General features: G+C 42.6%; 1 protein-coding gene across 6 annotated transcripts in view; it reads left to right on the top strand.

Annotated features, from left to right (window-relative positions):
• The window catches only part of MAP3K7CL (MAP3K7 C-terminal like), a 207,190-nt gene that overhangs the window by 73,287 nt on the left and 117,613 nt on the right, over positions 1-16,290 (top strand). The window contains exon 1 of one of the 6 annotated variants that reach the window (XM_069204066.1): positions 14,237-14,854. The exons of 2 other annotated variants lie outside the window; for them this stretch is intronic. Coding sequence is in view for 2 of the 4 variants with exons in the window: in XM_069204064.1 (XP_069060165.1) it covers positions 14,528-14,676 (149 nt within the window). In the remaining 2 variants the exon portion in view is untranslated. Of the gene's footprint in view, positions 1-14,236; positions 14,855-16,290 lie in introns of those variants that run through there. 3 more of the 6 variants (XM_069204064.1, XM_069204063.1, XM_069204068.1) reach the window with 3 other exon arrangements.

Raw genomic sequence — 16,290 nt, 5'->3', positions numbered from 1 at the left:
TGGCAAGGCTAATGCATTGTCAATAAAATGCAGCATCCTAAGAAGAAGCAAATACCGATTACGACTCATTGTAGCAGGAAATATAGCTGTTGCCATCAAGGGACTAGTAGACCAATTAAAAGCCAGTGATGGCTTCCTTATAAACCCCATCAAAAGAGTCAAACCTAAAAACCTTTTCATCTCCTCCAAATTTGTGGGAATCCACTGGGCAGCTCTAGAGTGCGGCCTAAGTCTAGCTGCGTTGTCCCTCAAATACTGCTCCGCATACAAATTAGTCTGCTCAACAATCTCTTCCAAAAACACATCATCCACAAATAACTCAAAGAAATTGACAGGCAAAAAGTTCTCAGTATTGACTCTACACCCCAGTAGACCAGTAAAGGCAGGCAACTCTGGCTGCTCCATGTTTTGGGCAACCCAGAGTTCAGGTCTTCTAACGGGAAACCTTTCAGCCCCAGGTTGCTGCACTAATGGCACATCAGTGTCCTCCTCTAAAACAGGCCCTTCATCTGCACTAAATGTGGCTTCCTCATCAGAAGATTCCTCTCCGACAGAAACTTCACTGCCAGAATCTCTCACTTCCTTCTCTGCCTCAGATGCAGAGTCCGTCTCAAAATCATGATCAGACAATGACTCAAAAAGCATACCAACCACCTGCTGAGCGGTCATCCTGCGGCTAGCCATGATCTTTCCTACGAAAATTAACTGGACAAATGCACTACCAACAACCAGCACTGTGTAAGATAAGTAATAAAGTGTAGCTTTATTAGTAAGAGTTATAACCTCAAAAACTATATCACTCATTTGCCTGAAAAAGCTTGAATCACCAGCAACTACTCTGCACAGACACAGCAATCACCAATGATATCCCACTAAAAAGAAAGAAGGAAAAGCAAATTAGAAATAAGACAACACAAATATCATTGTGCACAAATCTAAGGACAATTTCACACAAATCTGCATTTAGTACACCATCTACAAACATGTCATTCATGCATGGCAACAATACTCCTTTGGAGTAAATTGTTTTTACTTACCTAAAACATGCAACTATGCAAACCGCAGGTCAACCACCGCCAAAACCGCAAGAAGCCACAGCAAAGAATGCAAAAGCTTTGAACTAGAACAAAAAGGAGGAAAAAAATGATCACAAATGCAAATACTTCATCAGTTGACAAACATCCCACCATCAAGCATTTAGAAATTGGTGCCTAAGTGGATTCTGCCATAGGGGCAGATGGGCCTACTAAAAAATAGTCCTATCTGCCCCAAGGAGGGCAGAAAATATCTTTAGTAGTGTCCCCCCAGGGGGAGCGACCCTTGCCCAAGGGCCCACTCCCAAACAACAAAAATAACACACACACTATCCCTGGTGCCTACGTGACTTCTGCCCCCCTTGGGGGGCAGAAATGGCCAACAGTTCAATGCCCCCACATAAATAAACATATTATAAAAAATCCCTGGCGTTCTAGTGGTTTCTGCCCCCCTTGGGGGCAGAACAGCCTAAAAATAATAGGCCGATCTGCCCCCAAGCGGGGCAGAAATGGCCACAACAAACATGCCCCCAAATGAGAGCGACCCTTGCCCAAGGGGCTGCTCCCCAACGCTAAACATTGAAAACATAAAAAAAACAAAAAACTGGCGTCTAGTGGATTCTGCCCTTCAGCCTAAAAATAATAGGCCAATCTGCCCCCAAGGGAGGCAGAAATGGCCACAAGAAACATGCCCCCAAATGGGAGCGACCCTTGCCCAAGGGGCCGCTCCCCAACGCTAAACATTGAAAAAATTTTTTAAAAAAATTACTGCCATCTAGTGGCTTCTGCCCCCCTTGGGGGCAGATCGGCCTAAAAATATTAGGCCGATCTGCTCCCAAGGGGGCGGAAATGGCCACACAAACATGCCCCCAAATGGTAGCGACCCTTGCCCAAGGGGCCGCTCCCCAACGCTAAAAATTGAAAACATCAACCAAAAGAAATCGCTGGCGTCTAGTGGCATCTGCCCCCCTTGGGGGCAGAAATGGGCATTCAAACATGCCCCCAAATGGGAGTGACCCTTGCCCAAGGGGCCGCTCCCCAAACGCGTAAACATTTGAAAACATAAAAAAAAAAAAATCCCTGGCGTCTAATGGGCATTCCTGCAGCCCGATCGCAATGCGATCGGGCAGGAGAAATGCTCAAAGAGACACCCGGGGAAAGGAAATGCCTTTCCTTTCCCCCGGTGCCTCTTTGTCCGAAACCCCCCACCTGCCGGAGGAGAAACTCACCTGTTTCTCCTGTGATCGCACTGGAAGCAAATGGCTTCCAGTGCGACCGGCAGTGGGTAATGATGTCAGCGCGTGATCGCGCGCTGACGTCATTTCATTACGGGGGGATTGGGGGGTGGAGGGGGTGGGGGGTCGGGTGGAAGGGGAAGGTCTTCCCCTTCCTTCCCCGCTTTGGGTGGCTGGGGGAACCGCACGGAGGGAGCGCTAGCGCTCCCTCCGGGCTCCGTGCCGAGGACATAATGGTTACGTCCTCGGCACAGGAGCACTGTGCCGCGGGACGTAACCACTACGTCCGCGGCACAGAAGGGGTTAATGTCATACCTAAATGATACACAAATTGTAGTCTCCGTGCTTGATGAATCTGCTGCAACCATTAATTCCCCTGCCTATTCTGTGTTGGTTGCTTGTCAGGTGTGCTGGAATTCCCTATAGTTAAATGGGGATAAAACTGAGCTCTTTACATTGTCATGTATTTTACGCTTACACCTCAATAGTGATCTGTAGAGCTGGAAACTCACCTTAATACCACGCATTCCCCTAGAAATTATTTGGGCTTCTTCATTGACAATGAGCTGATGTGGTTTAAATTTTAGTGCTGTCCCTCATGTCACAAAAAACATTTACCTATATGTGACAGTTTATGCCTTATGTAAACCAGAGTACTAATGATTTGAATGTAGAAACTGCAATGTCAAGTCAATTTAAATATGCATTTGTTTACACTGTAGAGTTCGCCATAGGTGGTATTTGTATAAAATGTATTGTTTAACGGACTAAACTGATATTATTATGATCTAACTTGGACTCTAGATTAATAGAATATATTAAAACAATATTGAATTTCTAATGATTAATGATTTTAAAATGGGTGCCAAAAATAGAAGAAATATAGTTCCACGTTATACTGACTGAAATGTATTGACAGAGTTATTCCATTTAAAGTTTCTGAAATCTTAATGCTAATGAAGAATTATTCATTAGAAATTATAGTTTGCATAGTAAAATTTGTTTTATTTGATGTATTAATGTATTGTATTAATGCACTTGTGTTAGCCTAAGTGAGTCCTATAATGCCTGTTTTCTGTGATTGTGCAGAGAGTGCTGATTCATTCCTTAACACAAAACCTTCTTTCAGACTTTGTTCCCATGAGAAGACAAACTTTGGCAATAGAACCCTATTGTTTTAGACATAGAGAAATGCAACATTCTCCTTGAATGTAGAACATCCACTATTATGGACTGCTACTATATACAATTGTTTCAAACTTGTGTGGAGCCACATGAATGGAAGATCGTGTGATCGATATCTATTGGATGCTGCCACTTCAACGTAATGTGGACAGCCACCTTTGATGAATCAGAATGCCATACAAACTTAAATATACCAATGACAAGTTCGACTTGGGTTAGAATTCCACATGTCCTATGACCAGATGCTTTTCTGACAAAGTACCTCACATGCTGAGCCCCTCGGAGAGGTATCTTCCTCTCTGCCTTTGCCCTTTGAGGGGGTTTATTGAGTCTTGAAGATTTTTCTTCCAATCGTTTTCAGAAGACTCCTGATCGAGCGTCTGCCATGCTGACACTTTCCTTTTTTACCTACTCTTTTGCCAACCTTAGTTAGTAGTTTGCTGCCCGAGATTACACTTTTCCAAATTATTTTTGCCCTTTTTGTGCTTTTTATCTTTTACCATCATGTGTTCCGGCCCACATGTGTCTTTCCCTGATTTGGCCAACCGTAGGCTTTCCTGTGCCCAGCTACATTTGCAACTCTGATAAACTGAATTGACTGATGCTTGCTGAACCTTATTAATGCTTGAATTCTGTATCTCAAATAATCCTGTTAATGATTTGAATTTTCTCCTTGAATGCTTAGTTTTGTTAATGTGCCTGAATATATTTTGTCGCCTTGAGCAACTGTTGGTGATACTGTATCTATATAACTTGGTCTTGTGAACTGTCTTCATGGATCTGAGCTTGAGTTTTTAATAGATACCTAAACTTTATTCCCGGCTGGAGTTTTACTTCCATGGTCACATTGGTCATGGTGTGTACCTTAATTGGATTTGTATAAAAATTGTGTTAGTGGTTCTACCACAATCTGTTATAGAGCCCAAAGTCTATTGAACAAAATTACAGGGGCCCCTCATCCCAAGGAAACAGGGCACTACAAATCAGTATAATGGGAAAACTCCCCTTGGGATCAGGATGGCACACAGTAAATACAATCAGTCACGCACAACGTACATCCACTGAATGTCCTCCTCCCCCCCCCCACAATTGACAGAGTACTATATTTCAAGTCAGAAACCACAAGAGAGGGGAGTTTTCTCTTCCACATTTGATGTCTGTCCTATGCTGGGGTACAACTGTTCTAGGTGGAGGGCCTTGGCATAAAGTCTCACTGATCCAGATTAACAGGGTGGAAATAATTTGAGAATTTTGCTAGAATTTTTGCTTCTATGCTGAAAGACGTGTCACATGTCTATATTGCCCCAATATCAGTTTCTGATTTCCCTGCCTCGTATAGCTGAACTTATGGCAAATGGTAGCTGTTCTTCTTCCTTGGACTTTATAGGTTAATGTAAACAGTGTACGGAGATCTTACTTGAAAGACACTTATAAAATTCCCTCAGGAGTCACTTGTGTCCCAGGGATTTTCCCATTAGCCAGTATGTGCAGCCTCTGACACTTGCTCTACAGCAATTTATTTTCCTAAAAGTTGTCTAACAGGTGCTAAAAGTTTGGAGGACGGCATGCCTTCAAGGAAAGCCTCTATAGCCCTCATACTCTAGAGGAAAGCCTCTATAGCTGTTACTGTAGCCATATAAAATGAATGAGGGTAGGTGGTAAAAGCTTGAACTACATTATCTTTATTTGTGAAATCCTCATCACAATTTCCCAAAGCTATTCATTCCCTGTGACCTTTCTGCTTAAGTTGCCTTTTTCCCTACTTTTGAGAGTTTCATTCGAGCAGCTAAGTGCTGTACTCTTGCTTCTTCAGGCAATAAGGCGTTCATGTGATTTCTAAAAGCACATCAGTCTAAAGCTTTAGGTCTATATTGTCCTTTTTCTTAATAGGCCTTTTCTAAAGATATTCCACTGACTGGGGTTCTATACCTCTGACTGGGGTTCTATACATCTCAATACTCAAGCACTCAGTGTGAGAAAATAATCAATTAATGAAAAAAATATTGCACCTCCATAATAATATGATGATTGTAATAATGTTTATCAAACGAGAACTGGTGTGTTTGATAATCATAAAAATCATATTTTTTGTGTGAAATGATAAATTATTTTATCACGTGTTCTGCTTTCTTGGGGCAATTGTACATTCAGGGGTGCTGCACCAACTATTTTTTGCCTTGTGTTATTATTTTTAGGAGCTTGCACTACCACGGGTGCTTTTAGGTAAATAACTTTTTATTAGTGTTTTAAAGAAATAACAGAACTACAACATCACAGTGTCTCTCATACCCCTGTCTCCCTCTCAGAGTCTCGCACCCACCACCCTCTACGTCCTTCGCCCTTTTCAACTTTTACCACCCAAATCCAAGTCCTCAAATCCTGTATCTCTTTAGGCTGTGCCAGATAAAACTTGTGACAATAGGCTAGGCAGTTGATGACAATGTTTTGCTCCGGTGGTTTGAAAATAATACCCCTCCATTTTAAAGTCTTTTAGAATACTGAGCACTATGGGTCTGGGGCATGACAGTGCCTTAAAGTCCTAATTGAAAATCTCTAGCAACAGACTACACAGTTTCGTAAAGTCTTCCTCCTTTCCCTGGGCCATCTTGGAAAGTGTTTTTACCCATAGAATGCAACAGGAGTGCTCCAATCATCTGTGCTCCATTGGGAGACATCAGCTGGCTCAAGAGCATCTAGACTGCCTGTTTCACTGCCAACAAGTAGTAGGAACCAAACTGACTTCTTCTGTGTAGTGTATACATTTCCTCTACTGATCTTCCCGGCAGAACCACCCAAAGGCTGTGCGCTGCCGTGGTTGGATTAACATATAGTAATTAAAATTAATTAAAGTTTAAAAAAAATAGAAATTCACTGAAAAAAACAAAGGTTACAGGGACGTTATAGTTAGGAAATAGAACTGAAAAAAACATACAAATTCACTTAAAAAGCCATAAAAATTCAGCAGTTATAGTTATTTCAAGTAACTTGCGACCTAAGGTAAGTATAACTCACACCCTCACCATGCACTGGTAATTACCCCAGATATAATAGAATTCATAACATCTTTTATAACGTCAATAAAAATATCAATGAAACATTAGCATTCAAATTATTGAAGAAAAAACTGTGCTTAGTGGGGGTCTTAGGCCGCGAGTTTTAGTTACTTGAAATAAATCTAACTAAAACTGCTGAATTTCTATGTTGTTGTCTGAGTAAATTCAGAGGTTAACTATAACATCTTGTAGCCTTTGTTTTTTTAAGTGCTATATATATATATATATATATATCACATATATATATATATAACATATATATATATATATCTATATATATATTATAATATATATATAGATATATATATATATATATATACACTCACTTCCCATATATACTTACCATTTCATTGTAAAGGCATGCATAGTGAAGGAATATGCGTGTCAAACAAATGCTTGGTAATGGCATTGCACTATAACTGATACGTTGCATAGGCTGTTTCCCATATAAAGCACTCTAACAGCAAAATTCTTCCTTTAAATGTTCGAATTTTTTCATTTCTCATGATCACACATGCAGATAGTGTTTTATGTCACCCTTGTAGCCACTGGTGGAATGGTAGCCAGAGACAAATGACCCCAACCACCACAGTTGGGGACTGAGTAGCCCCTGCTTGCCCTGTGGCCCATGAAAGGGTCTGGCAAGCAATCATTGTTAGTCTGTTTTTTGCTCTGCTGTTGCTGATTGTTTTCAGCTCCTTATACCTCAGTCTCTTTTTGTTCATCATGGTTATCTTCCACAACCTCCACCCTTATCCTTTTGAGCTATAACCTGAATTTTAACCTCATGAATTGCTATGCAGACAATTTATCCATAACATGTAGTTTGGTAATGTAAGGTAGAGTAGAGCGCTGCTTGTCACCCGTGAGGGTATCCTGGCCCTATAACAATGTTTCTTACAGGTATGTAAACTAGTTGACTCTATGCTTGTCCATATGTAGAGGTATTTTTGTAGTGTAAACCTAACTAGGAAGCAACCGCGTGCTGAAGAAGGGCCACCAACTCAAGGTATGAAATATGAATGTTTATAGAGAGGCACAAGGCATGATTTGGAGTGGGACTGACTTTGAAATGGGTCTCTGTCCGAGTAGGGTGACCACCCGTCCGTAAATTTCACAGACTGTCCGTAATTTCGCCCTGCCGTCCGTTGTCCGTGATGAAAGCTTTAACGGACGGCATTTGTCCATAATTTTAGCCTTTCACCTAAAGGGCAACGGAGGCAGGGCGAAATTACAGGCAGATCAGTTTCCCCAGCTGGACTGAAAGACAATGGAGTCTCCTGTGCTCTGAGGGAGAGGTAGACAGATAAGAATCAGACCTTCTTGCCAGGGGGTCTCCTTCCCTAAAGACATGCAAATGTGCCGAACTGGTAAATCTGCAAATACAAAGGGTCTTGGAAACCTGCATTGACTTTACTAAAAGGAGTCACTTGAAGTTTTCTGGTGGCAAAGATATTTCTTTTAGAGAGGTATTGTAATGGTGTTCCAAGGTGAGTTGTGGAGTGTGTGGTTTTAATGGAGTGTTATACATTTTTTTAGTACTAGGTATAAACTGTATATTATTCAAATCTGTATTTGAGAAGCACTTTTTTTGTATTTAACCAAAATGTATTTGCGCATTTTTTAGCAGCCTTTATTATGATGTAATTGTATTTTTCACAGTTCTTTCAGGTACTTTGGTACCTCATAGTACTAACAAACATTGGCAAAACAATAGGTCTCCTCTACGAAAGAGTTATTGGCTTTGCTAATGTGTTTTAGCCATTAGCCATGTTATACACCAGAGTAGCTGCTGTTCAGCATGGCTTAAAGTTAGAGGCATAGTGGTGTGGAGTAGAGTAGCATAGGAGCAGTGGTGTAAAGCCCAGTGGTGCAAAGTACAGTGCAGTGGGGTACAGTGCAGTTGTTTAGAGTGCGTTAGCGTAAAAGTGAAGTGGTTTAGAGTGCAGTGGCATGGAGTGGCGTGGGACAGAGTAGAGTGGCATAGAGTGCAGTGGAGTAGAGTGGCATACAATAGAGTGGCAGAGAGAGCAGTAGTGTAGAGTGGTGCAGTGGCATAGATTGCAGACTAGACTCACGTTGCAGGGAGTGCAGTGGCATAGTGTAGAGTGGTGCAGAGTAGAGCAAAGTGCTGTAGAGTGGAGTGATGCAGAGTAGAGTGGCATAGAGTGCAGTGGCATAGAATGCAGTAGTACATAGTACATTGGTGTATAGTACAGTGGTGGAGAGTGCAACGCTGCAGAGTAGAGTGTCAGTGCAGTGATGTAGAGTGGAGTAGAGTGGCATAGAGAGCATTGGCGTAGAGTACAGTGGTACAGAGTAGAGGGCAGTGGCATACAGTGCAGTTGTTTAGAGTGCATTGGCGCAGAATGCAGTGGCATAGAGTGGCATGGGGTAGAGTTACATAGAGTAGAGTTACATAGAGTGCAGTGGAGTAGAGTGACATACAATAGAGTAGCAGAGAGTGCAGTAATGCAGAGTGGTGCAGTGCCATAGAGTGCAGAGTAGACTCATGTGGCATAGAGTGCAGTGGTGTAGAGTGGTGCAGAGTGGAGTATTGTAGAGTGGTGTAGAGTAGAGTATAGTGCCTAGAGTTCAGTTGCATAGAGTAGAGTGGTGTAGAGTGCAGAGTTGCAGAGTAGAGTGTCAGTGCAGTGGTGTAGAGTGGTACACAGAACAGTGGCACAGAGTACAGTGGTGCAAAGTAAAGGGCAGTGGCATACAGTGCAGCTGTTTAGAGTGCACTGGTGTAGAGTGCAGTTACATAGAGTGGCATAGAATGCAGTGGAATAGAGTATATTGGTGCAGAATGCAGTAGTACAGAGCAGAGTGGTGTAGAGTATAGTGGCGGCCAGTGCAGTGTTGCAGAGTGTCAGCTTGCAGTGGTGTAGAGTGCATTGAACTAGAGTGCAGTGGTCAGAGTGGTATAGAGTACAGTGGCGTAGAATAGATTGTTTCAGAGTAGAGTGCAGTTGCATAGAGTGGAGAGGTGCAGGGTAGAGTGCAGAGGCATAGAATGCAGTGGTACAGAGTGCAGTGGCATAAAGTAGATTATTTCACAGTAGAGTGAGGTTTCTTAGAGTGGAGAGGTGCAGGTTAAAGTGGAGTTGCATAAAGTGGCATAGAGTGTGATGGCATAGAGTAAAGTAGTGTAGAGTGCCGTGGCATAGAGTGCAGAGGTGCAGAGTAGATTAGAGTGATGTTCAGTGTATTGATGTAGAGTGCAGGGGCTTAGAGTTGAGTGTTACAGAGTAAAGTGCATTAGCATAGAGTGTATTAGCTTAGAGTGCAGTGGCGTACAGTGCAGTGTTGTAGAATGGCAGAGAGTGGAGTTGTGCGGAATAAATTGGTGTTGCCTAGACTGGAGTGGTATGGCGTGCAGACGAGCAGAGCGCAGTGGTGTAAAGAGGCGTAAAGTGCAGTGGCATAGAGTAGAGTGGTACAGAATTAGAGTAAAGAGGCATAGTGAGAAGTAGCATAGAGTGCAGTGGCATAATGTGGAGTGGTTCAGAATGGAGAAGAGAGCAGTGCAGTAGCATGGAGTGGTGTAAAGTGGAGAGATACAGAGTAGGGTGCAGTGGTGTGGAGTGGTGCAGAGCACAGTGCAGTGGAGTATGCATGGTGTGGTAACACACTACCATTACAGACAACACATTTTTGATTGAAACTACCATTTCATTTGCACAGACATACAGTTTTTCAAATCAAACTATACTGTGCATAGATGATAATGTGTGGAAATTGCATCACCTAATGCAATGATTTGTTTTAATCATGTAAAGGTATTTGTTTCCAGCACAGTTCAGAATTAGCAAAAATGTGCTTGATTTGTACTTCTAATTCTGATATATTCTGAAGTTTATTTAAATGTCGTCATGTGATAGAAAAAACTCTTTCCTAACCCCAGTATCCAGCAAGATTGTTGCATAAATCCTCTCACTTTGAAGTCAGAGAAAGGAAAGTAAACATTAAGTTCCCACCGAAGACAGAGCCTGACATTTGACTTTGTTCTTTGAATGCACAGCAAATGTGATAAGATAAGAACAATATTTACAGGCCTGTTTACAGAAAGGGAGCACTCGGCAGGATACTGTAAATAAGGTTTTGGCAAGGGAAGGGACGAATTCAAGCTGCATAGCCTAAAACAAATAAAGCCAGCAAATTGAAAGCAACAAATTGTGAGTTACAAACTACAAGGCCAATGGCAAGCAACGGGCAGAATGTATTCACAAGGAAGCACTATGAATTTACGTAAAGTGACAGCTGTGGGATATTTTGTGGGGAAAGTCCAGTATTTTAGTCCATATCTTGCAGAGGTTTGGCCACATCAATCACCCAGGTAGTATGACGAGAAGACCTGGAGTGGTTTCCATGTTGCAGGATAGGTCTGTACACCCATTCTATCAGTTTGCCACAATTTCCTATGGTACAGAGCTTGTGGCACACCTCTTGTAGGGTTAGTGCTAGGTGGCAGACATGAAATAGGGCATTGAATTATTATTTAAGTTGTAAGTAAGGAGTTGACCGGGGTGAAGATGGTAGTCTGCCAAAAGGGTTTGGAAATTTAGTAGCTCACTGTTCAGAAACAAAGTCCCCAATTTTAAGACACCTGCAACATGCCACTGATGGAGTTGCTCTGAGCACAGCCATCCTGTGCGAGTGGGAAGGCTTAGCAAAGGTAGTGCAGGAGCATAGGGTTTTTTCTTGTCATTGAGTTTACAGGTTCTGACAATGCAAGAGAAAGCTGTGCATGATAACCCCAGATGGTGATCCATAGAATGGTCAGTAGGAAACAATGAGCAGTGCATTAAGCCTTCCTTAAAAGTCTTTACTGGTAAACCCCTTCTCATGCAGGGAGGTGGGCAGAAAGCCAGTGAGCCACCCATTGGACCTGTGCAGCTGAATAATAGCATTCTGAGTCCAGAAGACCTAATCCACCCGCAGTCACAGTTAGCTTTAGAGTGGAAAGAGCTCCTGATGGTGCCGCAGTGACCAAATCAGATGTGTGGCCTGTCTGAAGAAGGAATAAAGGACGAGCATGGGAAGGTTTGCAAAATAATACTATCATTGGGGTAGCACACCATCTTCACTAGTGCCACATGGCCTCTACAGAAAGCAGAAGAGAAGACCAAAAAGCAAACTGGGCTTAGGGACCGTTCGCTCTGCTGAGATTTTCATCCTGGAAATCAGTGTAAGAATGGTAGATATTAATCACTAGGTATCAAAAGGTAACTGGTTCCCAGTTCAATCTGAGATCTAATTGTATATAAAGGCAAAAACAGTGCCATATGTTAAAGAAACACTAATTAAATTTTAAAATTTGTAAATTTTGTTTGTGCAATTTACATCCCAAATATTTTGAAGATTCTATGTGTACTTGACACTTAGGGATAACCCAGCTCTCTAGTTTGGGTTTTGCTCAATTTAAAAACCATACAAAGACATGGACAAAGCGGGCAATTGCCTTGCACAACCTTGCAAGGGGTCTGGCCCCTGCTTACCCTTCAAAAGCACTAACAGCGGACCATTGCACCAGAAGAGTTTGCCAAGGTGGATGGGTGTTGCTTGTTCATCCACTTGACAGTGCCCCTTCTGTTTCTCTCCTGTGTGCAGAGACAAATCCCCAGGTACCCAATACCTTCCGATAGTCTTGGTGGACCCATCTTGTCTGATTTTAGGAATTGTCCCACCTTGTTCTTCTCTTCTTTATTTATCCAGTTTTTAGCAACAACCCTTTGAATTACTTGCCGTGGATCTCCCATTTGATCTCAATTTCATCCTCCACTTTTATTATCTTTGATTGGTAGTCCAGGCTCACATTTCTGAGATAAATGTAGAGTCCCAGACATACACTCTAGTGCAGTGAGGCTACAGACAAGTTATGGATACATCACATCCTGACATTAGGTGTGAGACTGTCGCCCACACCATCTGCCCTGCCTCTTCAAAAAAAAAAATTGGTTGAAAGTCCATGGGTGGTTGGGGTAAGCCAGATGTTTTTGTTCAATTTGTTTAAACTAGCATAAGGTTAATTACCTTAATGTTTCCCAAACTGATTGCCAGGGGTTTTAAAATGTTCAGAAACATAATCAAAATGTTGCTGTTACTTTCTCTTCAGGAAAGATCGGGTAGATTTGGGTAGGGGTGATGGCCTTGCCGCAGTACTGAAGGGCATTAATTTACTACTGAACAAGGACGTAATGTGACACCTAAATGTAGCATACCAGGAGGCAATCACAAAAGGACCACAGTGAATAAATAGTGCTATGTTAAAAAAGAGTAAATAAATGCACTGACAACATAGTGAGGCATGGCCTCTCTTGCGCGTGTCTGTAAAACTGACGTATGTTCTTGAATTTTTGCCCTGAATTTTGACCCTTTGTCCTGAATTTTTTACAGTCCTGTCCAGAATTTGCCTCAATGCCAGGTGGTCACCCTATAACCGAAAGCTCCGGAGCTGAGGCTGAAGTCAGTGCGGGTTACTCACAGTGCCTGCTAGTGCGTAATAAAGATGTTTGGACCACGTGCACATTCAATAGTTGGCCTCGCCGCAGCATATACAGAGTGATAGCCACATATGTGCCAATTGCAGTTGTGATTCTTTGAGAAAGTGTGTGAAGACAGTGTATAGCCATCAGAATATTAATCGTACCAAAGAAAAAAATGCAGTGTTTACATGGGAGTGGGTGGGCTGTGTGTTGTGGGGATAGTTATGCGAATGAGAGGAAGGATTTATGTGCAAGGAGGAGAGAGTAAAAAGACGGCGTTGAAAGGGGAAGAGATGACGTCCGAGATATGCAGGGAGAGGCTGCGGAAAATGTGGTTAAACTTGACCGATGGAGTGAGAGGCAGCAGAAGAGAGGTGGTTTTAAGGGAAGAGTGGAGTGACTGAGCCACTCTGACGAGCACTACACGTTCCACAGAGAATACCTAATGAACAGGCTCTATTTTCAGAAATGAAACGTTTTCATTTCTAATTATTCAACCCAAACTCATTGTTACTAATGCATTTGAGACTATTAACAGCACTGGCAAAGACGATAGGTCTGGCTTGTTTTAGCCCCCGTGGGCGTCGTTATGTGGTACATCTTGACATATTGACAGAAAACTCTCACACAAGCATCCAAATACTGTTCCGGTGCCAGCTGTGTGAAGCTGAAGATTTTAGTTTACATCTTTCGGACTAAGTTTACTTACATAAGCCAGCATCTTGAAAAACAAAAAACACTAGTTACGCCTCCTCGGCCACTCCCACTTTAGAGACTGGCGACCTTTTTTAAACAAACAATTGTTGCAATGATTGTTCGCTACAAGCGAGAAAAAGTGTACAAAGAAAGAAAACTTAAAAGCAAATTTTCTTAAATTCGGGCATCTACCAAATTCAGTACGTTTAATTATATAATTAATGCTAGCCAAACATGGTAAAATTAGGTTATTTTGTCAAAGTGATCAGCAACCCTAAATGTGCATTTAGCACATAAACAGTGTTCTAAACTTGCGCCTTGTTGCTATAGTGACGCTACAAGGCATAAATAAAAATTATTCCTATCACTGTTAATGTAAACATAAACACATTCATGTAACACTTAGAAGAAGTGCTATTATTGTTTTAGCAGGGCCAGCGGGTACAGTCTTCACATGCTCCTAAAATTAGCATATTGTCGCTAATATCGCCGCATGCCAACCCTGTTGTTAGCGGGTATCACTTTACTAGAGCCATTATGGATCCACCCTCAAACACTAAACCTCATTCTCGTAGTGTGCTTTGATACCGCTTGCTATCATTTGATAGCCTGCCTGTAGCCGGGCCAAGTTGGCTATGTCACCCCTTGCTGATTGGAGGCGCTGACATTTTTGCTGACTGGAGTCATGCTATGTTTGCCAGCTCGCTGGAATAGACACAGACGGCGATTGGGTCATGCTGAAAACATTCTTGGCCGGTGAAGCAAGTCTGTTTGTATTTTTGGTTTGCCAGGACTAATGAATTATAAAGCTCTGGGTTGACCCTACTTTGTAGCTTATGACAGCCTGCCACGGGTGGGGGCACCCTCCGCCCCGGGAGCAACGCAACTCGATAAATGCTCTTTGTTGGCAAGAAAGGCACGTGGATTTGTGGAGGGAAGCGGAAAAGACCAGTCCTGCGGGCAGAAGGCTCTTCGGGAAGCGCAGGTACCGGCACGCGGCCCTGAGCAGCTGTCCCGGCCCCTCACGCCCTGTCAGCGCGCGGCCATGTAGCAGGTGCAGGCCCCCTCTTCTTTATTGACGCTTTGCAGCATAAAGGCAAAAACAAGCCAAAGCGGCGGCTGGGCCGGGATTAAACAAGCGCAGACACGCTCGACTGAGTGAGGTAAGATAACAGGTGGACGAACTGAACTAAAAGGAAAGAGCCGGAGCAGCCACTGCCGCCGATTTTATGTCGGAAGGAGCGCTGCTTTCACAGCCGGGCAGATTAACAGAGGAGCTACTTTGTGGGAGGACTTCACTGACCGCTGCTGCTCACCACCTGGGAGGACTGGGCGGCCATCGTGAATAGATGCTCTTTTGTGTTCTGGGGAGGGGGAGAAGCACGGGGCCTTTGACTCCTCAGACATCTTAAAATAGCTCTTCCTGGGTAGCAAATCCACCATGTTTATTATTAGCAACTAGACACCTATTTGTTATAGCATGTAAACTATTTATATTGCTCGTTCATGCCTGTATGTAACACCGTTTCACATTGCCCTATGCACGAGGTTTCACATCCGAGGTGGGTTTAGTTACTTGGGTGCATTCTATAAAAGCTGGCTGCAAATCACCGGTAGGTACCAAAAAGTGTCACGTGCTCTCGGAAAAAGTAGCTCCTTACAAAATCAGAATCTGCGGATTTTTTTAAGGAGGTGCGTTGTACATGTGACTGAGGAAAAAATACCAGATGCTCCACGCATGAATAGAGGTGTCCCCATTGCCTTTTTTATTGAAAAAAAGGTGTTCCTTTGTGGGTTTTCACTTTTCAGAGGTATTTCAGATGCCTTTTACCGTTCCTGGTGCGATTTAAATTTAAATCTAGGTATAGTAGGCAGGAGTGATAGAGTAAATGAGGGGAAAGGGCTCAAAACCCATTTCAAGGCGTATGGCAGAGATACCACTGGACAGAAACATCCTTTATGTGAAGGAAAATAGAGGGAAATGAATATGTGATTGTGTGTTCAACACTAATGCCTGTCGTATGAGTATGGCAGGCAGTAGTAATCCGGGGAAGTTACCAGAACCGTACATTTGATTCCCTGCGGTACACGTGGCAAATGTGCGAATCACCTAAAATGTGTAGGTCTATGCGTGTTGAAAGCATTCACCTAGGTCAGAGTGGATATTGCATTTTTGGTAAACCGGGCACTGTAGTGTGTGGTTTATGTGGTTGAGATTCTCATCTGCTAAAGTATTTTTCCTGCACTTCAAGTCATTCACTACTTAAAGTACCTGTCTATGCAGCACGCTTGCAGTGTTAATTACACTTATAAAATCTGTATATGGCTACACGCTATTTACAACTATACCCGAACTGTTTTACAATTATATACTTGCACATAAGGTTTAAAGTGATATGATAAAGTTTTCCAAACTGTACACCCAGTGGAAATTCCAGATGACTGTTAATAGTGGTTTCTACTAGGCTTAGGTACGGCATATGGCTTTTTAGACTTTGGGCTATTAGTGAGCTGCAGGAATGAAACCAGGGCAATACTACTGGTTAAATACAATTAGCATAAATAGTTCTTAGATGCAAAGGTATTTTTCTCCAAAGAG

Source organism: Pleurodeles waltl, chromosome 8 (genome assembly GCF_031143425.1).
Source record: "Pleurodeles waltl isolate 20211129_DDA chromosome 8, aPleWal1.hap1.20221129, whole genome shotgun sequence".
Classification (NCBI taxonomy): Eukaryota; Metazoa; Chordata; class Amphibia; order Caudata; family Salamandridae; genus Pleurodeles; species Pleurodeles waltl.
This window is presented reverse-complemented; position numbering and strand designations above follow the sequence as displayed.